This window comes from Ranitomeya variabilis, chromosome 7 (assembly GCF_051348905.1).
Source record: "Ranitomeya variabilis isolate aRanVar5 chromosome 7, aRanVar5.hap1, whole genome shotgun sequence".
Lineage (NCBI taxonomy): Eukaryota > Metazoa > Chordata > Amphibia > Anura > Dendrobatidae > Ranitomeya > Ranitomeya variabilis.
The window spans coordinates 164,017,852-164,043,761 of NC_135238.1; the positions used below are offsets into that span (position 1 = coordinate 164,017,852).

The 25,910-nt window shown below is 40.8% G+C and overlaps 1 protein-coding gene across 31 annotated transcripts in view; it reads left to right on the forward strand.

Moving 5' to 3' along the window:
• The window catches only part of MAP2 (microtubule associated protein 2), a 300,805-nt gene that overhangs the window by 227,395 nt on the left and 47,500 nt on the right, over nucleotides 1-25,910 (forward strand). For 21 of the 31 annotated variants that reach the window (XM_077272167.1, XM_077272176.1, XM_077272171.1 and 18 more), the window contains one exon: nucleotides 18,131-18,244. The exons of the other annotated variants lie outside the window; for them this stretch is intronic. In XM_077272167.1, the coding sequence (XP_077128282.1) occupies nucleotides 18,131-18,244 (114 nt within the window). The remainder of the gene's footprint in view (nucleotides 1-18,130; nucleotides 18,245-25,910) is intronic. 31 annotated transcript variants of the gene reach the window in all.

The window sequence follows — 25,910 nt, forward strand, 5'->3', positions numbered from 1 at the left end:
ACCAAATTCAAGCAGCAAAGAGGGGGTCTTTCCCTGCTGACTGATCCCCTCACACATGATAACCCCCTCAGGGGGTGTTGTTTATTCTGGCTGCCATCATTGTTTAGATCATGAGATCTGAAATTTGGTGTACCGTCGTACAGCAAAGGTCTCCGATGACCAGAACTGCCAGTGTTTAATGCCATAATATATTGTATAGGTTTGAGCTGTTATATCTGCTCATTTTGGTCATGTATACTGTATATCTGAGCATGAAAGCTTTGTTGTTAGGAAGATAATGAGTTTTGATGAAACAGTTGTCTCTGTTCCTGGTTGCAGGCCTAAAACCAGCTGCTTCCCACCATTGTTGTCATGACAACCGTTCAGCCAGCGCAGTTGTATGCACATAGGCTCAGCATTCAGTATCCCTAGAGACAGACAGATAATTAACCGTATCTATGCTGGAGACTCAAGTCAGTGACCGCAGAAGTGGGCTGGAGGCTATTGGACACTGCGGTCATTACACAGTGAAAATGTCGGTATACTTCCCCGTTGGAGAGACTTGAATTCAATTAATAATGATGCATTCTTATTGGTTACCACCAGCCCTGAGATTTTGTGCTCGCATCTTACGGAAATTAAATTAATTCAAAATGTCTGTATGAAAATATATGAGCATAGTAGGGTATATGAAACTAAAATAGAAAAAAAGATAGAAAAATATGAAGTTGAATCTCATTGTTGCCTAGTAAAGGGCCCAATACACATTAGATATCTGCTAGCTGCATGATCGTCGGTGGACAGCTATCTCTGCTGATTACCCCCATAGACAGGAACCCTGTGTCCTCTATAAGAAAGCCGGACTCACATGGCAGCAGCTTATCTCTCTGCTGAACAAAAGGATCAGCCAATGAAATTCCAACTTCCGGATCCTTCTCTTTCCTGACAGTCAGGTGTCCAGTACATTAGACAGTCGGGAGATTTCTGCAGGTCAAATGTGTATGTGGCCTTTATTGGGTAAAAAAATTAAGAAAGTCTTTTACCAGGACAAATAATAGACTGTAAGAGTATGTGCACACAATGTCTTTTTCAGAAAGGTCTGCTCCAAAACAAGGTGAAAAAGCAATAAGAAAATGCTAAAAGGAATGAACACAACGCAATGCAATGTAAAAACGACGTGCTGTGCGAATGTTCAGTCTTTTGCACTTCTTTCAATTGCTTCTTGTTTCCAAAGATGTGAAGTGGTTATTAGAGGTGATCGGTCCATTGTTCGGGTGACTTTCTCTTGGAAGCCGCTCTCTAGTTTATATATGCAAGTTTAAAAAAAAAGTTTCCGGTGCCAAAACCGCCGCAAAAACGACTGAAAACATGCCACAGTTGACACTTCAGTAAAAACATCGTCGGCATTTTCCTGAAGCATCTTCAGCTTAAAAACTTCGGCAGGCACGCCAGAGTGTAAAATACATTGTATGCACATACCTTAAGGCGAGTAAAACTGTGGCCTGTCTACACCTAAGACTCCTTTCACACAGCATTTTTGCCCATGTTCATTGGTACCTTCGGAGCTTGCATCTGAACCCCCCCTCAAAACTGGATTCAGGCGTATGTGCCGATGGGGCAGTAGACTATAATGATGCCAACAGAGTCAACGTGTGCTCTGTCAGTCATTATTTTCGGGCATATACACCTACTGAAGGCAGACACTCAGACCTAGTAGACCTGGTCTGGATGTTCGTCTCCAGTAGGCGTATGTGTCTGAAAATTATAACCAACTGAGCACATGTTGATTCCGTCTACACCATTATAGTCTATGGTCCAGTCGGTGCATACACCCAAATCCCATTTTGCAGGGGATTTGGATGCAGGTCCAATGGGATCATTGAAAGTGGGCAAGAATTCAGTGTGAAAGGAGCCTATGTTTAAATGGGATATCTGAGACTTTAAAGAAAGATTGTGCTTAAAGAAAGACATAGCTGAACTGGAGCGGGTGCAGAGAAGAGCGACCAAGGTTATTAGAGGACTGGGGGGTCTGCAATACCATGATAGGTTATTACACTTGGGGCTATTTAGTTTGGAAAAACGAAGACTAAGGGGTGATCTTATTTTAATGTATAAATATATGAGGGGACAGTACAAAGACCTTTCTGATGATCTTTTTAATCATAGACCTGAGACAGGGACAAGGGGGCATCCTCTACGTCTGGAGGAAAGAAGGTTTAAGCATAATAACAGACGCGGATTCTTTACTGTAAGAGCAGTGAGACTATGGAACTCTCTGCCGTATGATGTTGTAATGAGTGACTCATTGCTTCAATTTAAGAGGGGACTGGATGCCTTTCTGGAAAAGTATAATATTACAGGGTATATATATTAGATTCCTTGATAAGGCGTTGATCCAGGGAACTAGTCTGATTGCCGTATGTGGAGTCGGGAAGGAATTTTTTTCCCCATGGTGGAGTTACTCTTTGCCACATGGGGTTTTTTTGCCTTCCCCTGGATCAACATGTTAGGGCATGTTAGGTTAGGCTATGGGTTGAACTAGATGGACTTACAGTCTTCCTTCAACCTTAATAACTATGTAACTATGTAAAGGGAACCTGTCACCCCAAAAAATCGTATATGAGCTAAGGCCACTGGCATCAGGGGCTTATCTACAGCATTCTGTAATGCTGTAGATAAGCCCCCCGATGTAACCTGAAAGGGAAGAAAAACAGGTTATATTATACTCACGCATGGGTGGTCCCTCTGCGGTCCGGGTCTGATGGGCGTCGTGGTCCGGGTCCGGCGCCTCCTATCTTCATATGATGATGTCCTCTTGTCTTCCTGCCGCGGCTCTGGCGCAGGCATACTTTGTGGGGGTTAGGGTCATACATACTGTGTGCCAAGGATCCTATAACTTTTGGGGAAGCTATCGGTTGCATGGGAGCGGTCACTGAAGCATTTAGGGTGGGTCTATACGGCAACTTTAGCCGTGGCACAGGTAGTGTGGCCAAAGATTACAGTGTACTGCTGCTACATCATAGAATAATGCAGGTGAATGAGATCTCATTGTGACCACATTGCAAATCGCAAAAAGTTGGACCCAATTGGATTGTTTGTTGCAGTCATAGTACCTATGGAGTCACGATGCGACCCCACTCACTTGCGAAGTAGCAGCGTCCCATAGAGAGCTTTGACCACAAGACCTATGTCACGATCAAAGTTGCCTTGTAGCACCAGCCTTAATTCCTCCCTCGAGAAGCACAGGCCAGCAGTTTATTAGGCACATTTCTACATACTGTATTTTCTAATCTATATTGGACAATCAGCGGGATACATTTTCAGTCTCTGGTTAAGAGTCAATAATGGGGCAGGAAAGTCCTATGTTAACTCGAATCACCTAATGTTTTTTTAACTCTTTGAGCTCCATAAAGCAATCTTCACAAAAATAGTAAAACACAGCCTTGAAAATAATATTACTGTATATAGAATTAAATTCCAGTAGTTGCGATTTAATTTCAATGATTAATGAAGGATCTAAAGGGTCAGGTCTTCTTCTTGTGCAGAGTGACATGCCCATTTTACATTTTTTTTTGCCTCCTAATTTTCTGTAATCATTTACTTTATTCATTTTTAACATTTTTTTTCTAGTTAAATTATTAATCTTTAATGTTTTGTGTTACCATACTGTGCTGTTACATATTTATATGACATTATTGCCTGAACATTTGCATCTGTTAGTGCTTGCCTAAGATATGCATTAACACAGACTACTACTAGACAACCCTGGGGGCTGTTGTTAGGCCCTGGACAGAAGGACTCTCCTTTTTTCAGTCTGTATTGAGATCAGTACTGATCTTTATGCATAAACAGGTAAATGGCTGAAATTTGATTTATTTTTTTTATTTGGCTGTTTGTACAAAGATATACCATAGTTGTTATTCTCAGAAAAACTCCTGCTATTGATCATGTAGGCACACATCTATTTTCCATACAGTCACCAATGGCATATATACAATGCCTTGAAAAAGTATTCATACACCGTGACCTTTTCCACCCACAAACTTACGGTAAATGGTTTTTATTTGGATTTTATGTGATTTATTAACACAAAGTCGAAAGTATTTGTGAAATGTAAAGGAAATAATACAGGGTTTTCTAAATATTTAAAAAATATAAGTCTAAAAATTGTGACTTGCATTTGTATTCAGCCCCCCCCCCCCCCCCCCACCAATTATGTAACAATTGGCCAATTGGGATTTTGTTTAGGGGCATCAGAATATAGGGGGCTGAATACAAATGCACATCACAATTTTCAAATTGATATATTTCAAATAATTAGAGAACCATGTATCATTTTCTAACATGTCACAAGTACTTGCTGCTTTCTGTTGATATATCACATAAAATCCAAATAAAATACATTTAAGTTTGTTTGTGCAATGTGAAATAATTTGAAAAAGTTCACTGGGTATAAATACTTTTTCAAAACCCTATAAGTAACCAGATTTCTATTTTTATTTTCCGGTATAGATTACAAAATGTGTTAAAGGGAGTCTGTCAGCAGAAAATGACTGATCGAACCAAGCACATGGGCTCGGTGCACCTCTGGCATGGTTGAATAACTCAGTGCCCCTTTACACCTACTTGTTTTCCATCTATCCCTGCCCTCCGCTGGCTCCTGTAAAGTCATGACTGTCAGTCACGTAAGAGGGAAACTGAAATAAATGCAAAACAAGCAGGTGGACTGAACTGCTCGTCCATGCCAAGGATGCACTGAGCACCTGTGCTTGGTTTGATCAGTCATTTTGTGCTGACAGACTCCTTTTGAATAATTATTTTTTTTTTTCATAGACATTATTTTCATTATTTATTTATTTTTCATTATTTTTATTATTGGTTATTTGACTTAACTTATTTTCTAGGTTCTGACCTCTACTATAAGAAGGAGCTGTTGTCTTTTACATAGGGCATTTTTTTTTTTTCCTCGCTTTGAAATCTCATCAACCAGCCTCCATGTTCAACAGTTCATAGAGCTCAGGGTGCTTCTGTCATGGCAGCTTGTATGCCCACTTTAATCTGCTAATTGAATCTTCTACTATTAGTTGTATGACCTTATTCACTTAGGAAGATCCAAATTGGCTTGTGTTTTAGTGTCACGTTCAGTTTGGGACACCTTTAATGACACATAGTGTAGTTTAAAGGGGTATTGCCATCTCCAATATCCTATGGCAATATGTAGTAGGTGTAATAATAATAATATTAGCAAATGCCTCCGATTAGAAATATGTTTTAGTTTTTCTGATTAGCTATGTCTCTTTCCTCATGTGCAGTCACTGCAGGACCATAGATATCCATGGTTACGACCACTAATTTAGTGGCAGTTAGCTAGTTGCTAGAGGTCATAACCATGGATTCATAAGGTCCTGCAATGCCCTGCACATGAGGAAAGAGACCTAGCTAATCAGAAAAACTATACTACTTTTCTAATTGGAGGTATTTGCTAATATTATTATTATTACACCTACTATATATTGGGATAGGATCTTGGAGATGGCAATACCCCTTTAACCCCTTTCTGACCAGAAGCCCCGCTTTGATACACAATTTTTTTATTTATTTTTTTTGCAAAGTTTGGAATTTTTTTTCACCACTTAGGTAAAAAATAACCTAGTCATGTTAGGTGTCTATGAACTCGTAGTGACCTGGAGAATCATAATGGCAGGTCAGTTTTAGCATTTAGTGAACCTAGCAAAAAAGCCAAACAAAAAACAAGTGTGGGACTGCACTTTTTTTGCAATTTCACTGCACTTGGAATTTTTTTCCCGTTTTCTAGTACACGACATGCTAAAACCAATGATGTCGTTCAAAAGTACAACTCGTCCCGCAAAAAATAAGCCCTCACATGGCCAAATTTACGGAAAAATAAAAAAGTTATGGCTCTGGGAAGGAGGGGAGTGAAAAACGAACACGAAAAAACGAAAAATACCAAGGTCATGAAGGGGTTAAAGCTCCTTGGGAAGAATGTAAAAGCTATACTTGGCACTAGCTGGCAATGAAGTAATGTAGTTCCTTGTAGTAAAATCATTTATTTATTTATTTTACTCATTTATATACCGCCATTAATTCCACAGCGCTTTACAGTTTGCACACATTATTGACACTGTCCCGATGGGGCTCACAATCTAAATTCCCTATCTGTTTGTGTTTGGAATGTGGGAGGAAACCGGAGAACCCGGAGGAAACCACACAAACACTAGGAGGACATACAAACTCCTTGCAGATGTTGTCCTTGGTGGGATTTGAACCCAGGACGCCAGCTCTGCAAGGCTGCAGTGCTAACTACTGAGCCAGCGTGCCAACATCTTATATGGCATCATATTGTGCATAATATGCATCATATATGACATCATATTGTGCATAATCCTTATAAATTATTTGTAAACACTCTTTTTCGGTCATTACTTTGCATCTCTGTTCATACTGCACCCACACACACAAATGATACACCATTTGAAAGGTAAACTTGCCCCCTTCAGCAAGAAAATAGCCAAACAAACCACGCATCCATGATGTGATCACAAAATACAGTTTAAACATTAATTTTCATAAACCTACAGTAAGGAAAAATGACCTGCAGGTGACACCACACTACCCCAAAGCACACTACCACAAAGCTGCTTACAGACATCACAAACAAATCCTAACATTTGCCTTGGGGGCTTTCCAGCTTGCCGAACTCCTTGCCCAGCCGATTTCAGGCACATTGGAGGATTGCACACTTCACTGCAGGCGAGTCACATATGCAAACACATTTGTAAACATGCACTGCCTATTCAATTGCACACTTGCTCCGTTTATACTCTACCTACGCACACAAATGATACACCATTTCAAAGGTCAAATTACCTGCATGTTGCACTTGCCTTGGGGTCTTTGCAGCTTGCTGAAGTGCTTGCCCAGCCTATTTCAGGAAAATTGGAGGATTGCACACTTCACTTTAAGAGAACCACATATGCAAAACACATTTGTAAACGTATTGCTTTTTCGATGATTACTTCGCCCCACACGCACAAATAATACACCATTTAGAAGGTAAACTTGTCCCTTCAGCAAGAAAAGACACAAACAAGCCACACATTTACGATTTGATCGATAAATACAGTTTAAACATTCATTTTTTAAACCTACAGAAAAAAACAATAACCTGCAGGTGGCACCACAACCTCATGTTGCTCCGTTTATACTCCACCGACACACACACAAATGATACACCATTTCAAAGGTCAAATTACCTGCAGGTGGCATTTGCCTTGGGGTCTTTCCAGCTTGCCAAAGTGCTTGCCCAGCCTATTTCAGGCAAATTCGCACACTTCACTGCAGGTGAGTCACATATGCAAACACATTTGTAAACATGCACTGCTTTTTCAGTGATTACTTTGCCCCACACACATAAATGGTGAGTCATATATGCAAACACATTTGTAAACATGCACTGCTTTTCCTGTGATTACTTTGCCCCACACACACAAATAATACACCATTTGAAAGGTAAACTTGCCCCCTTCAGCAAGAAAAGACAAACAAATCACACATTCATGATTTGATCAATAAATACAGTTTAAACATTCATTTTCAGAAACCTGCAGAAAAAAAACAATAACCTCTACTTGTAGTTAGCCTCTACTTGTCAAACCAATTTATTGTATTACCAATCTACATATAGAAATGCCTCTCTGTGTTCATCATCTCATTAAATACATTAACATTTAACCAGCTTGATTTTCCTGAAATTGCCTGCGCCCCCGACAACCAATGTGCGTAAATTTCGCACAGGCCAACTAGTCTGTACATACTTAAAAATGAGGTTGCTCCATCCTGCTTCATTACAACACTATTCAGGTTGTCCTTGTGCCAATCTGCTCATAATGTGCTTCCAATGCTAGATTAGACTGGTTCTGTCATCAGATTTCACAATACAGACTGTATATTTATTAATTAGATCTCTTAAACCTGATGAGGCTGATATACTTGTTTTAATAATCCATTTCTGGATGGCTGTACAATCCTTTTTTGAAAGTTTTTCAGCCCGATATTAAAATAGAGCTAGAGTTAGACTCACAAAGCAAGAGGTGGCAGGAATTTTTTTTTTTTAAATAAAAGGACTAAACAGCAATTCGGATCTGGATTGTCAAAGTAAGTCAAACAGCCTCATCGGGTCTAAAAGATCTCTTTAGAAATGAGGACAGCTTGTTTTGTAAAATCCTTTTCAAGAGGATAGCTGCTATTTCTGCGCTATTGTCAGTGATATTGCCAGAAAAAAAAAAAAGTTTTTTTTTCTTACAGCCTCATGAAAGCACATATTTTTGTGAAGACATTCAGGATGGTTTAGTAATCAGAAGTACTGTATTTTTATCAAGGCATTTGTACATGGCAGTCTATAGATGTGTATTATTGTGAGGTGCTTGTATTATAGCGTGATGATTGAGGTGTGTTACTATTGCATATACGACTGGACGACATCCCGCTTATTAGATGAAGGGTTTCGGAAATATGTTACCAGACAACCCAGTCATTGCTTATTCCATTCACGTTCTTGTAAAGCTTTAGCCATGTTCATGTTCTTAAATTGAATTTCATATTTTCTTTATTCTGTTCATGTAGTAAATCTGGTGATGCATTACAGGAAGGACAAATTTCGCTGATCCCAGCTAGAAGTTTCTGCACAGACAGTGGATGAATGTGATCATACAGTCCTTGTGATAGAAATGATCATAGTCTCAGCAGCTCCATGGATGGTGCTTCAGGATAAAGTACTTGAAGAAATGTCAGTACAAATCTTTAGCAGTAATTGCCGGGTACTCACATAGACGTGGAATGTCAGGAAAAGTGCAGCCAATATTTAGTAAAAATAGAATTTGTATTGATTTAGGCATACAGCAGTATGAGAGGCTTTAGATTATGGGGCATAGTGTCCCTTATTATCTAAATGTACAGTACATTTTTGATGGCAGTTTGCATTGGAAATACTGTAGTTATAGGGTTTAGTCCCCAATTTTTTTTAGTGTGCTTAAAAAGTTGCAGACAGGCAGTTGCTAACTACTTGTCTGTTCTACCCAGTGCCGACACGGAATGACCATGACTAGTGTTGAGCGATACCGTCCGATACTTGAAAGTATCGGTATCGGAAAGTATCGGCCGATACCGGCAAAGTATCGGATCCAATCCGATACCGATACCCGATACCAATACAAGTCAATGGGACTCAGGTATCGGACGGTATTCCTGATGGTTCCCAGGGTCTGAAGGAGAGGAAACTCTCCTTCAGGCCCTGGGAACCATATTAATGTGTAAAAGAAAGAATTAAAATAAAAAATATTGCTATACTCACCTGTCCGACGCAGACGGGACCTCAGCGAGGGAACCGGCAGCGTTGTTTGTTTAAATTTCGCGCTTTTACTTGGTTACGTGAAGTCCCGGCTTGTGATTGGTCAGGGCGGCCATGTTGCCGGGACGCGGACCAATCACAGCAAGCCGTGACGAAATTACGTCACGGCTTGCTGTGATTGGTCCGCGTCCCGGCAACATGGCCGCCATTAACCAATCACAAGCCGTGACGTCACGGGAGGCTGGACATGCGCGTATTTTGAAAAGCGCGCGTGTCCAGCCTCCAGTGACGTCCCGGCAACATGGCCGCCATTAACCAATCACAAGCCGGGACGTCACGGGAGGCTGGACATGCGCGTATTTTGAAAAGCGCGCGTGTCCAGCCTCCAGTGACGTCCCGGCTTATGATTGGTCACGGCGCCATGTTGCCGGGACGCGGACCAATCACAGCAAGCCGTGACGAAATTACGTCACGGCTTGCTGTGATTGGTCCGCGTCCCGGCAACATGGCCGCCATTAACCAATCACAAGCCGTGACGTCACGGGAGGCTGGACACGCGCGCTTTTCAAAATACGCGCATGTCCAGCCTCCCGTGACGTCCCGGCTTGTGATTGGTTAATGGCGGCCATGTTGCCGGGACGTCACTGGAGGCTGGACACGCGCGCTTTTCAAAATACGCGCATGTCCAGCCTCCCGTGACGTCACGGCTTGTGATTGGTTAATGGCGGCCATGTTGCCGGGACGCGGACCAATCACAGCAAGCCGTGACGTAATTTCGTCACGGCTTGCTGTGATTGGTCCGCGTCCCGGCAACATGGCCGCCCTGACCAATCACAAGCCGGGACTTCACGTAACCAAGTAAAAGCGCGAAATTTAAACAAACAACGCTGCCGGTTCCCTCGCTGAGGTCCCGGCTGCGTCGGAGAGGTGAGTATAGCGATATTTTTTATTTTAATTCTCTTTTTTACACATTATTACATTAATGTTGTTGCGATACCCGATACCCGATACCACAAAAGTATCGGATCTCGGTATCGGAAATTCCGATACAGCAAGTATCGGCCGATACCCGATACTTGCAGTATCGGAATGCTCAACACTAACCATGACCGCTCCTGCCGGCGATTCAGCTGCTCAAGTCAAAAGATCAATCAGCTTTTCATCTTTCACACTGCTCTGATGACGGGATGGGACTGCCAGCGACAGCCGGCTTCCTTCAATTAGGCAATGGGGAGCCCGCTGTCAATCATCATGATGTCAGCACTCACGCTTCGTCAACAGAGCAGAGTGGAAGAGAACCTGCAGCTCTGTTGACGTGACGTCAGCTGAAGCCCAAGGACCGGTCTGTGATTGCCCTGTGCCAGCAGAGACCGGCATCGGGCACAACAGACTGGTAAGTAGCAACGACCTGCCTGTTAATTTTTAGGCTCATAGTAAAGAAAAAAAATAGTCTTGGATTAACCCCTGAAAGTGGCGTGCACAAAGGACAGCCATTGACTTTGACAGTGCATAGACATTGATTAAATGGAATCCACTCTGAAAAGAGATGACAGTTTCATCGCTGCTGTCCTTTAGTCAAAATGAGAGATCTGTCCACATTGAATGGCTACAATTTATGGATGTTAAAGACTATTCTTTCAATATTCGGACAATACTGAAACCCAAACATAGGAGAGAGTAAAGATACTGATTGGTGATTTTCTGGGAATGGCTTGCTTGTATTTTTGGGGCTTCGATGCTCAACATGATTTTTGAGAATTAAAGGCAATATAAAAATTACCAGCTAACAACTATTTCTTTATTTCTGAAATATAGGGTGCAATTTGTTTAATCTCAAAATATAATGTCTAAATATTACAGAAATGATCTCTCTGATGGAAGGAATGAAGCTTAAAAGACTGATTTGAAAAAGAAAGCTAAATACAGAAATGTATGGGATATTTTAGATTTGACTGTCAGAAGGGTAGATTAAAGAGAATCTGTTACCTGGTTTATGCTGTTCCACCTGAGAGCAGCATGCCGTAGGGGGAGCGATGCTGATTACAGCAATGTGTCACATACTGGGCTTCTTTCTGTAGTTTTGATAATCGCACTGTTTTATCTGCTGGAGCTCTGCCAGTCTTCTCAATGATAAGCACCTGCTATGTGGCATACCAAATTTATTAGCTCTTGCACCCACTATATATTGACAGCTTTCTGCCTATGCACAGTGAACACAGAAAACTGTCAATTATTGGGCTCCGCTTTGAGAGGACCAATGGAGCTGCAGCAGATAGAACTGATTTTAATAAAACAACAGCAAGGAGCGCACAGTGTGTGACAATGCTCTCAGATGTGGCAACACAAACCTGGTGACAAATTCCCTTTAGTCCCAAGAGCTATTTAAGCATTAAAATCTACGGGCTCAAGCCACAAAGGTTTAGCGGAACCCACCAGTAACATAAAACAAGTATTCTTTATTCAAATCCTTGAAACATGGCCGCGAGGAGAGGCGTAGCGGGTGTGGCTGTGCAGACGACATCCGTTTCGCATCTGAGTGGTGGAAACGGACTCGGACACAAAATGACCGTCGTCTGTACAGCCACATTCGCTACCCTCTCCTCGCTGCCATGATTTAAGGATTTGAATAAAGAATGTTTGTTTCATCTTTCCGGTGAGTGCCGCTAAACCTTTTTTTGCTTCCGACATTCTTTTTGCTTTTCCCGGTTGGGACTTTTAGCAGAGCACTATTGGATTTTTGGCTTACAAAGACCGTCTGTCCAGTAGACAGTTTTTATTTACTGATCCGTACCCTTCCTATATTCCTTGAACTATGAATGAACCCTCAGAAAAAATACAGTATTAAGCCTTCAAGGGTAAATTAAAGTGGCTAGCTCTGCTATTTATAGAGGACGTCCATTAGTTCAGAAGTGTCTGTCCCTTTTTCAGCATCATTAATAGTAAAATCACAATTTCCGCCGCAGTGCTCCTTTCTCTTGTCTCTTGAAATAAGCATCAAAGTGAAGGATATGAAGCAATGTTGCTCTTGAGGAAGTCCCTGGAGGCAGTCTGGTTACTTTTTGCCAGTGCGAATATCTGTGTATTCTTATAAAGTTACATGCTTTCTATTGTTATAGTTGGGTTTATATTATTAGAATTGTTTTTAGTATAATACAGTTTGGACTCAAAGTATTGGTTGAGTGTCTGTACAAACAGTGTGGAAAATAAGTATTTGATGCACTGCCAATGTAGCAAATTTTCCCACTTACAAAGAATAGAGAGGTACTTATTTCATGTAATAAAATGCAATTTAATTATGTAAAAATCACACAGTATGATTCTTTGGATTTATTTTTAAGATTCTGTCAATCACAGTTGAAGTATACCTATGATAAAAATTACAGACCTCTCCGTTATTTGTAGATGGGAAAACTTGCAAAATCGGCAGTGTATGAAATACTTATTTTGCGCACCATAGGGATTCTTGTGTGGGCTTCTGATAGAGTTAGTTTACTGTTTTTATAGTAAGAAACAATCTTAATTTTAATGCCTGAAATATTCCGCCAATATGACCATGCCAACAGTCGTGTCTTCTTAAAAAGTAAAATAAATGTAAAATAACACAGTTTGGATGAAATAACGTAATTTGAGCGTGTAAGTACTTGCTGATAATTCTACTGCACAGAGTGAAAATATTAGCATATACCGTGCTCCAATACCATGACATGCTGTGCTCATGCTTTACTTACAAAATGAAGTACAGGAAAGATATACATCTTGGTACCGTGTTAGCCAGTAGATAGAAAAATATTTAGAATTGAGAGTCCTCAGTGGTTGATACCTTTTAATGGCTAACTGAAAAGATGGTAACAAATTGCAAGCTTTCGAGACTACTCAGTCCTCTTCATCAGGCATAGACTAAAAGAAATTCTGGAGAATCACATATTTATACACAACACTGCACAGAAAAAAAAAACATGGATAAGACAGGTGACATGAAGCAGAATTACCATGGGTGATAAACAGTTATGTCCATAAATATTGAACCAGTTCTTAGATAGGGAATGTTTTATTGTCCTCTAATTGGGGTCTGGTTCTGTTGTGATGACCCCACATTTTGTCTCCCGGATCATAACATTATGGACATGAAACTACTTGTTTTAAAAGGTAACTTCAAATCTCAAAGAGACAGAAGAGTATGGGAATATAAACTGATGATGACCTTTGACAGTCTTAGTGCAGGAATGAATGTGTCGCATGGATTTATGTCTTTTTACATCAACTAAGGAACTAAGGAATTTGCCCTTCAGACCATGTGGGGTCATCACAACAGAACCAGATCCCAATCAGAGGACAATAAAACATTCCCTAGAGTTTTTATTAAAGGGAATCTGTCTCCTCATTTTGTCGCTATAAGCTGCGGCCACCGCTATTAGGGGCTTATCTATCTCATTCTGTAATGCTGTAGATAAGCCCCTGATGTAACCTGAAAGCTAAGAAAAACAAGTTAGATTATACTCACCCAGGGGTGGTCCGGGTCCGATGGGCGTCGCGGTCTGGTTCACCGCTTCCTATCTTCATGCGATGACGTCCTCTTCCTTGCTTCTGTCGCGGCTCCTGCGCATGCATAATTCTCTGCCCTGTTGAGGGCAGAGCAAAGTACTGCAGCGCGCAGGTGCCGGGACAGGTCAGAGAGGCCCGGCGCCTGGGCACTGCAGTACTTTACGATGTCCTCAACAGGGCAGAGAATTACGCCTGCACAGGAGCTGCGACAGAAGCAAGTAGGATGACAATATCGTATGAAGATGGGAGGCGCCGTACCCGGACCTGCGATGCCCATCGGAACCGAGCCGGACCGCCCCTGGGTGAGTATAATCTAACTTGTTTTTCTTATGTTTTAGGTTACATCGGGGGCTTATCTACAGCATTACAGAATGCTGTAGATAAGCCCCTAATGGCGGTGGCCACAGTTTATAGTGGCAAAATGAGGTGACAGATTCCCTTTAATGGAGGCAATCGAGGTGTGGGGGTTTGGGTTTGACCACCAGAATCAACATTACCAGGGACAAGTACTTTGGTAGACCAAGATTTCTGGTGTGGCGTAAAGAGGCATGCACCTCATTATGAATCTGGAGCGTCTGACTCCAGCACGCCCCCTCATCAACAACACTGGTCTTGATGAATCGAGCCCATAGTTTTTGACTGGCAGAGAAAAACTCAATGTGAACATATCCTTAGATAAGCCTCAGCCACTTAGATAACCCTTTGGCCTCGGCCCAATCTTTGTTTTGTGTATATTTTTTTATGGTTATAGAAAAATGTCTCCAATGATTTTCCAACATATAAAATATATCAAAAACATCTAGAGCAGTAGTAGAAAAATGTGAGCGTATAAAAATAAAATTTCAGCCTCCACTCATAAATCTATCGAATGTATAACCTAATAGTGTTCTTCCTGGAAATGTATTATTCCTGATGTTACATTTCATATGTCACAGATGAATTGTGCTGTGGATTAGGAGATTCCCGCTGGGCATTATTATATGGATAATTGTGCTACCTGGTAGAAAGAACAAGAAGTGTTTATGATCCATTTGCAGTTCGTGTACAGTCAGGCTCTCATTTCTGTTCTCTAGCTGTGCTCTTAAATATTTTCTCAGTGAGAAGATTTAGGCCTCCCTGTACATACATAAAACTATCCTCTTAAAGGGAATCTGACAGCAGGTTTTTGCTATGTAATCTGACGCCAGCATGAGGTAGGGGCTGAGACACTGTTGTCAGCGATATCTCACTTATTAGGCTGTGTGCTGTTGTTTCTGTGCAATCAATGTTTTCTCACCAGGAGATTATCACTGCACCGACTAGCACCCTCATGCCAAGTGGTCTGACCATGCCCCTTTCTCTGAAAAGCAGCTCACTGTCAATATACAATGTATAGAGAAAGCTGTGGTGTGGGTAGGGGCAACTTTCTGAGCTCTGCTTCATGTTACATCTAAAAACTCTGATTGTGTCACAACTGCTGCACCTAATATACTACGTGAGACATTGTTTTAATCAGGGTTTCTTTTCCTACATCATGCTGATCTCAGATGAGGTAGTGACAGATTCCCTTTAACAAATACTCAAAATTTGAATAACTTTATCCTTGTTACTAGCTTTGTATGAATAATCGCTTATTATCATCCTTTGTCTTTGTCATGATTTAGTCTTTTCCATATACAATTACGTTCTATTATATTTATAATATGATCTGTGTTATATATACCTCTCCCCTGTGCACAAAATCTAAGTTTCTGTTTTCTTGTCTACTTGCTATTCCATTTTCGGAATAGACAAATGGAATAAGTGATCTGTTGCATCATTGTTAAGCATGCAGGATTATTGCTCAATTCTTAAAAACCGATTGCAAACGGACCCCATAAAAATCAATGTGGTCCCTTTGCTTCCATTTGTAGAACTTGTGCAATGGATCACTTATTCAGTTTTTTTTTCTAAAGCAGAACAGATGTGCGGAATTTCCAAGCGGACTTGTGAGCAGAGCCTTACTTATCTGGGCTCTTATACCATGGAGATATCTGGGTGCTCTCTCTTTATCAAACACTATGGTCAAGGGATGCAAGGGAGCCTGCATAGGATCTCTCCCTGACTTATCTGTCTGGACTGCTCATAAATTACCGCTTTGAACTAATATACTGTATCTATGTAGTCATTCACTTCTCTGGAAGGGTCAAGGAACCTTGCATGTCTCTGCACTACTAGAACCCAGGTAACCCTCTATGTGATGAGAGGGAGGTCTAAAACTACTCTAAATAAAATGTAATATTTTTTTTTCAAAACTACTGTATATTCCAATATTAAAGAGTCTGTCCACTTCATTGATACTTGGGACCTATGATTTCAATAGAAGCTGAACTTCAGTTCTCAGCAATATCCACTATACTGCTGTTCTGACCCTTATGTTGCCTATAAGAGATGGTCACTAGTCATAAGCCAAAAATCTTTCATCTCCCAGTGTCTTCATGACAACACTTCCTCTTCCTGTCTGTTACTCTGACAGTTCAACCTTGTCATAATTATTTTAATTACCATCTGTATCAATTTCACTGTTTCATATATTTGGATTCTTGTTTCATATTCATACCATATGAATTGTCTATTGCCATTTTTCTTAAAGTGAATCTGTCAGCAGGATTTCACCCCCTCCCCCAAACTATTTGTATGCACATGTAGCTCTTTCAAAGACAAATCAAGCAATACTTTTATCTAGACAGACCGTTCCTTTATTACAGGGAAATCAGTGCTTTAAATTAAATGCAATTGTGTCTGTTGATCTGGAGACTCTGTCACTCCAGCTCTATTCCCTGCCCAGCGCTGCCTCCTCCTGCTTGACTGATGGCTCCTTTGTTTGAAGTCACACACCATAGAGGCTCTCAGGCAAGTAGAAGGAAGAGCTGGGCAGGGAATAGAGCTGGATGTCAGAGACTTGGGAAGAGCTCACAGGTGCAGAAAGGACTTTAGCCTCATTTCCGTGTCTACACAAAAGCTGATTTTTAGGAGTGGAGGAATGGACTGGACATGTAAAGATATTGTTGGATTTGTCTTTGAAAGAGCTACATGTGCATATAAATAGTTTGGGGGAAGAAATCTTTCTGACAGATCTTTTCACGATACTGTAGCATGATTTCCTGTCCCTCAAGCTAGGGGGACCTAGGCTATCCCTTTTCCCCAGATTACCCCTGATGATGGAAATACTGGGGTCTCGTACCTTCTTATGCTCCTACATGCACACTGCACTGTTTCCTCCCCCAGCCAGGGAGGTACGGAACAAAAGTTTATAGGATAACACAAACCTGACAGACAAGGGAAACAGACTGGGATAAAAGACAACAATCATCAATCATACAAAACTACAATAATACAAATACACTAACAGAACAACCAAGTGGAAATCAAGGGAACAGTAGGAGGGACAAACCAAATGTGAAGAAGATTAGGATAAAACGCACAATACCAAATCCACACAGATATCTCCTGAAAACCACAACAATCGACTGTTACTAATTCAGACTACTCCTTCAGCACTAAACCAGGAATTTTTAAGCTATACCTTGCTGGGTGGGGAAGGAAACAGTTCATAGTTCATATAGGAGCATTGCAAGGTACAAGACCCCGGCATCTCCACCATCAGGTGTAATCTTGGGAATAGGGATAGCCTATAGCCCCCTTAGCTTGAGGGAAAGGGAAGGAGCCCTTTGTCCTGGGAAATCCCGCTACAGTATTGTGACAGATCCCTTTTAAAGCAAATCTGTCATTTTGAACATAGTGTCTTATTTGCCAGCATCATGTAATAGAACTTGGTCAGATTATCAGATTGATATATAGTTATTAACAAAAAGATTCAATATAACTTATATATTGTAATCATTGAAACCATAGTTGTTTTCTATGCTTAGGAGTCCAGTGGGCGGACTTATTCCATGATTGACAGCCTTCCCTGTGTGACTGTCTACTGGATTTCCAGAAAGATGAAATTAATTTAATATAAGTCATACCACATAATTACCCCTCAAACTATATACTAATCTGCTGTATACAATGCTATCCACAGATAGGACTGCATGTACAAAGTGACAGGTTACCTTTAAGCAAAACGTTAGATTTCTTAAAAATAATCTGATAATTGTTCCTATCTCCTAGTATAGTACTTTCCACTCTTAATATTACTTTGTACCCTCCCTGCCCATTTATATTAACACTGTCTGTATTGTTTGCTTGTCTTGTTTTGCCCATTTGGTGCTTCGGCAGAGGAGGTATCTGCACGCATAGTCCAAGTAGTAACTGCTGATGCTGTAGCGGTCCTGAGAGGTGAACAGGAGAAAGAAGTCCAACTCAAGGGCCCGCCAGGAGATCTGCCATTAGGTAAATCAGGGTGTATTGGGATGTGAGTGCGGTTTGTACTGTCTTGCAGAGTCTTGTCCAGCAATGGCTATGGTGCCCGATTTCTTCCGCACCATATGCCATTCTTTACACCATCCCTACTTCCTTCTTAGTTTTATTAAACAAGTAAGACAATTAGAACTCATGTTGATATATCATTGTATTGGCATCGGTGTCTGCAACCATAACATACAGTGTTTCAGTTTTCCTTCTTCATGTTCATTAACCACTGCTGACATTATCTCAAATCCATTGGCCACCTAGTAACAACTACCATATGATACCATCAATTCTTTTTGGAATTTTTTTTTTGGCTGATATTTAGTAGCCGGAAAGAGATATAGAAATACAACAGCAGCCTTAACGGGGCTGTAGTATTAAAGTGTGATAAAGTTATCTTCCGCTTTCTCTTTCAGGGGAAAATACTTGATATTTTTTGTTCTAAGTATTACATTGGTTTAACATTATTGGTTATATTGGCTCAAAGGGGTTGTCTGGTGGAAAAAAGTTATCACCTATCCAAAGGATAGGTGATAACTTGTTGACTGGTGCTGTTTCAACAACAGGGACCAGCACCGATCCGCAGAACAGGAAACTTTTATACCTGTTAAGTAGGTTCACGCAACCTATTTTTCAACATCTGAGAAAAACGGTCCAATTTTTCTGATCGGAGTTAGTACAGAATGGCATCAGTTTTTCTCTGACGTGGAGAAAAAAAAGGTTTCTTCATTCTGTCAGTCCGTGGAAATCAGACTGCACTTGAATGTCATCTGCATTCGGACCGATTTTCAACATGGACCCGTAGACTTGCATTGCTGATTTTGATTCAACATGGATCAAAATCGGACATATCTCTCTGATTGTTTCCGTGGATCACTTTGTCTGACGAAAAAATTGGACATGTGCTTGGCCCCCTAGAATATCATAGGTATAAATGATATTTGTAACAACCATGGATAGCGCTCGTATGAGAAAATAGGTCGTGTGCACGAGCCGTTATAATGGAGCAGTCGTCCATATGCTCGATCAATGCTCTATTCATTTCCTGCTTGGCTGCCGAGTGCTGTGCTTGGCTTTTTCCGGAAGCCCAGCTTAGAATGAATGGAGCAGTGGCCTACCGGTTGGTGCAGGCTCAAGTGGTGGCTCACCCATTGATCAAGTTATCACCCAATCACCTATCCTGGATAGGTGATAGCCTGTTTTCATTAGACAACCCTTTTAACAACTTCTGAATTTACAAAAGTGAGGCAAACAACAATCTAAACCACCTAAAATAAAAGCAGTGCCCACTATAGGTATTATCCAAGAAAGTATGATGTACGGTTACATTCCCACCACAATCTCCATGCCTTATGTGCTCCCTTTTTCCTGCTACCCTGCTGCCTAGTGCATCACTAGTTTTTGCAGATTCGCTTCTATGGTAATGAATTGAATAATGTAACACTTGGGTTAAATCTAACATACTGTACTCAGTAGCCATACACATTGGATAAAGTCTGCCAAAATGATAGATCTGGAGCAATTCAGCTGACTGTCAGTTCAAAATGTTATGCAAATTGCGAATTGCGATGGGCAGTGATAGATGTCTGTCTGCAAAAAATGTGATTTGTCATGTTGGAATAATTCCAGTGTTGTTAAATTGAGACTTTTTGTATATAGCAGGATCAGCTGTTTACAGCTGAACACTTGCTACTCTGCACAAGGGCATTGAATTTTTTTTAATATGCACTGTCCATGACAGTTTAGCTTGTCGTGTTGTTGCTGAGATCGTTCTTATGAATCCGCTGGTTATTTACTGAATAGTTACCAATTATAATTCTATATGCATGGCCGGCTTCATGCCACGTGCAGGGTCTTAGGAGGGCCTTGTGAATGACTTGGTGGTTCTTTTTCTTTGGTGTTCTTTGAATCACAGTTTGCAGATCAGCTCTCCTCTAAGAGGATGAAGGGTGGCTCCCCAGTGCCGCCGATTGGATATAGATACCTTACAAATCAATATCTGATTCTTTAACGATCCTTGCAACATGACCAAGATTATTTATCAAATGAGAATCATTTAAAAAAAGCATTGGTTGGCCTATACAGTAGCATGTAAAAGTTTGGGCACCTCTGGTCAAATTACTGATATTGTGAACAGTTAAGCAAGTTGAAGATGAAATGATCTCTAAAAGGCCTAAAGTTAAAGATGAAACATTTCCTTTGTATTGTAGGCAAATAAATATATATATTTTCATCTTTTACGTTTTAAAAATTACAAAAATGAAAATGGGCCAATGCAAAAGTTGGTGCACCCTTAGGGTTATTTGTGCTCAGATAACTTTGACCAAAGTTTCAGATCCTTAGTAGCCTGTTAGGGTTATGGTTTGTTCACTATCGTCATTAGGAAAGGCCAGGTGATGCAAATTTCCCAGCTTTATGAAAACCCAGCCTCCTCTAACCTTATGCTAAAAAACAGCAGCCATGGGTTCTTCTAAACAGCGGCCTAGCACTCTGAAAATGAAAATGGTGGAGGACCACAAAGCAGGAGAAGGATATAAGAAGAAAGCAAAGTGTTTTCAAGTTCCCCTTTCCTCAGTTCAAAGTGTAATTAAGAAATGGCAGTTACCAGGAACAGTGGAGGTCAAGATAAGGTTGAAAGACCAAGCAAAATTTCAGTGAGAGCTGCTTCTTGGAGGCAAATTAGAGCCACTGCTTGACTGCAAAAGACCTTCAGAAAGATTTAGCAGACTGTGGAATTGTAGTACATTGTCCTGTTCAGATACACCTGCACAAATATGGCCTTCATGGAAGAGTCATCAGAACAAAATCTTTCCTGCATCCTCACCATAAAATTAAGCATCAGAGGTATGAAAAAGAACATATAAATAAGCATGATGCATTTTGAAAACAAGTCCTATGCACCGATGAGATTAAAATAGAACTCTTTGGCCACATTGATTACAGGTATGTGTAGAGAAAATGTCAGGAAAAGAACATCTCGGTAACAATTGAATATGGGGTGGATCAATCATGCTTTGTGGTTGTGTTACAGCCAATGGTACAGGGAATATTTCACGGGTAGAGAGAAGAATGGATTCAATGAAATTTCATCAAATTCTTGATGCAAATATAACACCATCTGTAAAAATCTGACATTGTTATAAGATGGCTTCTACAAAAGGATAATGATCCTAAACATTCAAAATCCACAATAGACAACCTCAAAGGGTGCAAGCTAAAGGTTTTACATTGGTCCTCACAGTCCCCTGATCTGAACATCATTGAAAATCTATGGCTAGACCTCAAAATAGCAGAGCATGCAAGACGACCCTGGAATTTAACAGAACTGGAAGAATCTTCTAAGGAAGAAAATCCCTCATAAGAATTGAAAGACTCTTGCCCGACTACAAAAAATGTTAACAAGAGGTGATACTTTTAAAAGGGGGTGCTACTAGGTACTAAACATGCAGGGGACAGCTTTCTGCATCCAGATGTAGAGCTTTATTTGCATACATTATTCCCAAAATGCATTGCCTGGCCTAAAAATACTCCCTGTCCAAGCTGGTACTTGCCACAAGCAGACACAATACCCCATAAAATATGTCCATCAGGTAGAGGATAAATGCAGTGTGTGAATAAAGAAAAATAAAACAGAATTTAATTTTAAACAAAAGTTAAAAAAACAAGATCAAAAACTAGAAAAAAATCCTGTTCTCTTCAATGAACACTTATTACTACAGTATGGAAATATGTTTATAAATGAAGTAGAAACATCGCACCGACCTTTCCTTTATCTTCCTGTATTTGTACCTTTGTCCGTAGGGTGCTAAAATGGGGATTCCATAATAATGGTTGCCATATTTGTAGCATATAATAGGAGCATATTTACTATTTCAGTCTATCAACTCTGTTAAATTTACTATTAAGTCCCATTTATAGCCGCCAACCCCATAGTATACTGGCCAGGTTATTACTGAAGGCATAACACATGGCTGACGGTGCTTGCTAGACATTTATCATTCCCTGAATCCACCAGGAACTCATTCCAATGTTACATGCTGAGCGATCTCTGGCTCCTTCATGTAAAATGAAGTCATTGTGCCCCCCCCCCCCCCACCTAGGGCTGATGGTGGACTTCTCTACACAAGAAATGACAACAGTATCATAGCGCTGATTACAGCAAAATGGGATCCATTCTAATTGTGTTCCCCTCTATCCCAGATCTCATGATCCTAGGCGCATATTGGCCAAAGCCTGATTTCCAGAAAATAAGCAAATTTCCTATTTCTTCCATTATCCATAAAGTATGTAAAGTTCCTTGGGTTCTGTGACGACATTGCCCACTGAGCATGTTGTAAAGCCAGGTTCTCCAGCCAGTCACTCGGAAGCCCCATATGGCTCGTAGCCATCCTGCTTGTGGCTTCTCAACTGTTGGCAACTTCACAAACTATTTTGCATCTATTTCAGGCAAAAAGAAAGGATTACTAGAACTTGGTATTAGAATCAAAAGTGTATCACTGGCAGCTTACAATAAACACCACATCACATTGATCATATGTTTTATAGACTTTTTTTTTTCATTTTAATATTCCATATGGCTAAAAATCACTTGTCAAATTTGGAGGTGTCTCTCAAGATTGGGCATCTCTGTCTAAAACGCCAATCTGTTCATGTTAGCCAGAATAAAGGCTACCTGATCTTCTGGAGCTAGAGTTATTTATTCTCTTCCTAATTAATCTCCATGGGATTAGGATTACATAACTAACACTAGTTTTCTTTAATTAATTCCCTTTCTGCTAAAATATGTTTGATTAAAATTCACCATCTACCGGTATAAATTATACTCTATAAAATTGAAAGCCTTAACTTTACTCTTCGAAATATCATTCTATATTTATGTTTATACTTTTTTGTTCTTTTATGCAAAACTTTACAGATATTATCATTGCTCTACTCATTGTACAATCTAAATTCACTATCCGTATGTCTTTAGGGTATGAGAGGAAACCAAAATACTTAAGGAATCCCACACAAACACGGGGAGAACATACAACCTCCTTTGCAATTGTTGTTTTTGGTTGGATTTGTATCCTAGACCTCGAGTTCTGCAAGGCTGCAGTACTGACCACTGAGCCACAGTGCTGGCCATAACATATATGATTCCAACTTCTTCAACATACTGCCTATTTTTGGCTTTGAAGGCATTCTGTCATCAGATAGTCATCTGTGGGTGGCCATACACTATTCCTCCTACCACATACACAGTCACACAATGTGCATGTGTTCAGAATGAGGAGATGGGAATAAGCTGCTGCAAGACATACAGTATGTCAGAAACTTAACCACCCTTGAGAACAAAAGGATCGAAAATGTAAATTCAATAAGCCCAATTGTTTTTTTGTCCTCACATCAGCTGTACATCCACCATTAGTCTAATGTGTATAGCTAGTCTTAACGGTAAAGGAAAGTTCTACTTGTACAGATGCCAGGGAGGGCTCGGAGGCAGAAACTCAATACAGGTGAAATACAAGGAGTCCAGAATAGTTGCTGGCTCTGAACAAGCAACTAAGCAATAGGTCATTTATGGAGCTTTTTCCCAAATACCAATGGAGCTTCCGGTGCTCCAGGCCACTTACGCGAGCCCAGGTTGCACTGTGAATGCTCTGTAATGTCTCTTTCCTGTACTATCTATTTATGAGGTTTTATCGTTGTAATTTATTTTACGTTTTATTGTGTTGCAAAATTAGTAGACTCTACTTTTTCTGGTAACATACTTAGCTGACTGTATTAATGGATGGTTTCTCCTTTTACTTGCTAGTATAATTATATGATGTAAACTGTAGATATATCTTTTGACCATTGTATCACCACTGTTGGAGACTCCACTTATACCCAGTGGATATGACTTGACATTTATCTATATGCGCACAATTTAACAGTGTTTTTCATCTGTCTGCTTGTTTTTTTTTTCACCTTGTACAGTACATACTAATTTTCTGTTCAATAATAGAATTTTTGTAATTACTAATGTATGTATATATATATATATACTGTATATATGTGTATATATATATATATATATATATATATATATATACGTATATATATATATATATATATATATATATATATATATATACACTGCTCAAAAAAACAAAGGGAACACTTAAACAACAGAATAAAACTCCAAGTAAATCGAACGTCTGTGAAATCAAACTGTCCACTTAGGAAGCAACACTGACAATCAATTTCACAAGCTGTTGTGCAAATGGAATAGACAACAGATGGAAATTATTGGCAATTATCAAGACACACTCAATAAAGGAGTGGTTCTGCATGTGGGGGCCACATCTCAGTACCAATGCTTTCTGGCTGATGTTTTGGTCACTTTTGAATGTTGGTTGTGCTTTCACACTCATGGTAGCATGAGCCACACAAGTGGCTCAGGTAGTGCAGCTCATCCAGGATGGCACATCAATGTGAGCTGTGGCAAGAAGGTTTGCTGTGTCTGTCAGTGTAGTGTCCAGAGGCTGGAGGCGCTACCAGGAGACAGGCCAGTACAACAGGAGACGTGGAGGGGCCTGTAGGAGGGCAACAACCCAGCAGTAGGACCACTACCTCAGGCTTTGTGCAATGAGGAATGGGAGGAGCACTGCCAGAGTCCTGCAAAATGACCTCCAGCAGGCCACAAATGTGCATGTGTCTGCACAAACGGTTAGAAACCGACTCCATGAGGATGGCCTGAGTGCCCGACGTCCACATATGGGGGTTGTGCTGACAACCCAACACCGTGCAGGACGCTTGGCATTTGCCACAGAACACCAGGATTGGCAAATTCACCACTGGCGCCCAGTGCTCTTTACAGATGAAAGCGGGTTCACACTGAGCACATGTGACAGACGTGACAGAGTCTGGAGATGCCATGGAGAGCGATCTGCTGCCTGCAACATCCTTCAGCATGACCGGTTTGGCAGTGGCTCAGTAATGGTGTGGGGTGGCATTTCTTTGGAGGTCCGGACAGCCCTTCATGTGCTCGCCAGAGGTAGCCTGACTGCCTTTAGGTATCGAGATGAGATCCGCAGACCCCTTGTGAGACCATATGATGGTGAGGTTGGCCCTGGGCTCCTCCTAATGCAGGACAGTGCCAGACCTCATGTGGCTGGAGTTTGTCTGTTACTGCAAGATGAAGGCATTGAAGCTATGGATTGGCCCGCCCATTCCCCAAACCTGAATCCGATTGAACACATCTGGGACATCATGTCTCACACCATCCACCAACTGTTGCACTCTCCAGGAGTTGGCGGATGCTTTAGTCCAGGTCTGGGAGGAGATCCCTCAGGAGACCATCCATCGCCTCATCAGGAGCATGCCCAGGCATTGTAGGGAGGTAATACAGACATGTGGAGGCCACACACACTACTGAGCATCATTTCCTTGTCCTGAGGCATTTCCACTGAAGTTGGGTCAGCCTGTAACTTAATTTTCCACTTTGATTTTGAGCATCAGTCCAACTCCAGACCTCCGTGGGATATTAGTTGTGGAATATTTCATTCAGTGATATCTAGGATGTGGGATCTTAGTGTTCTCTTTATTTTTTGAGCAGTGTATGTATGTATATATATATATATATCTATATATATAATTGTCTAAGGGTTTTTCCGTCTGTCTG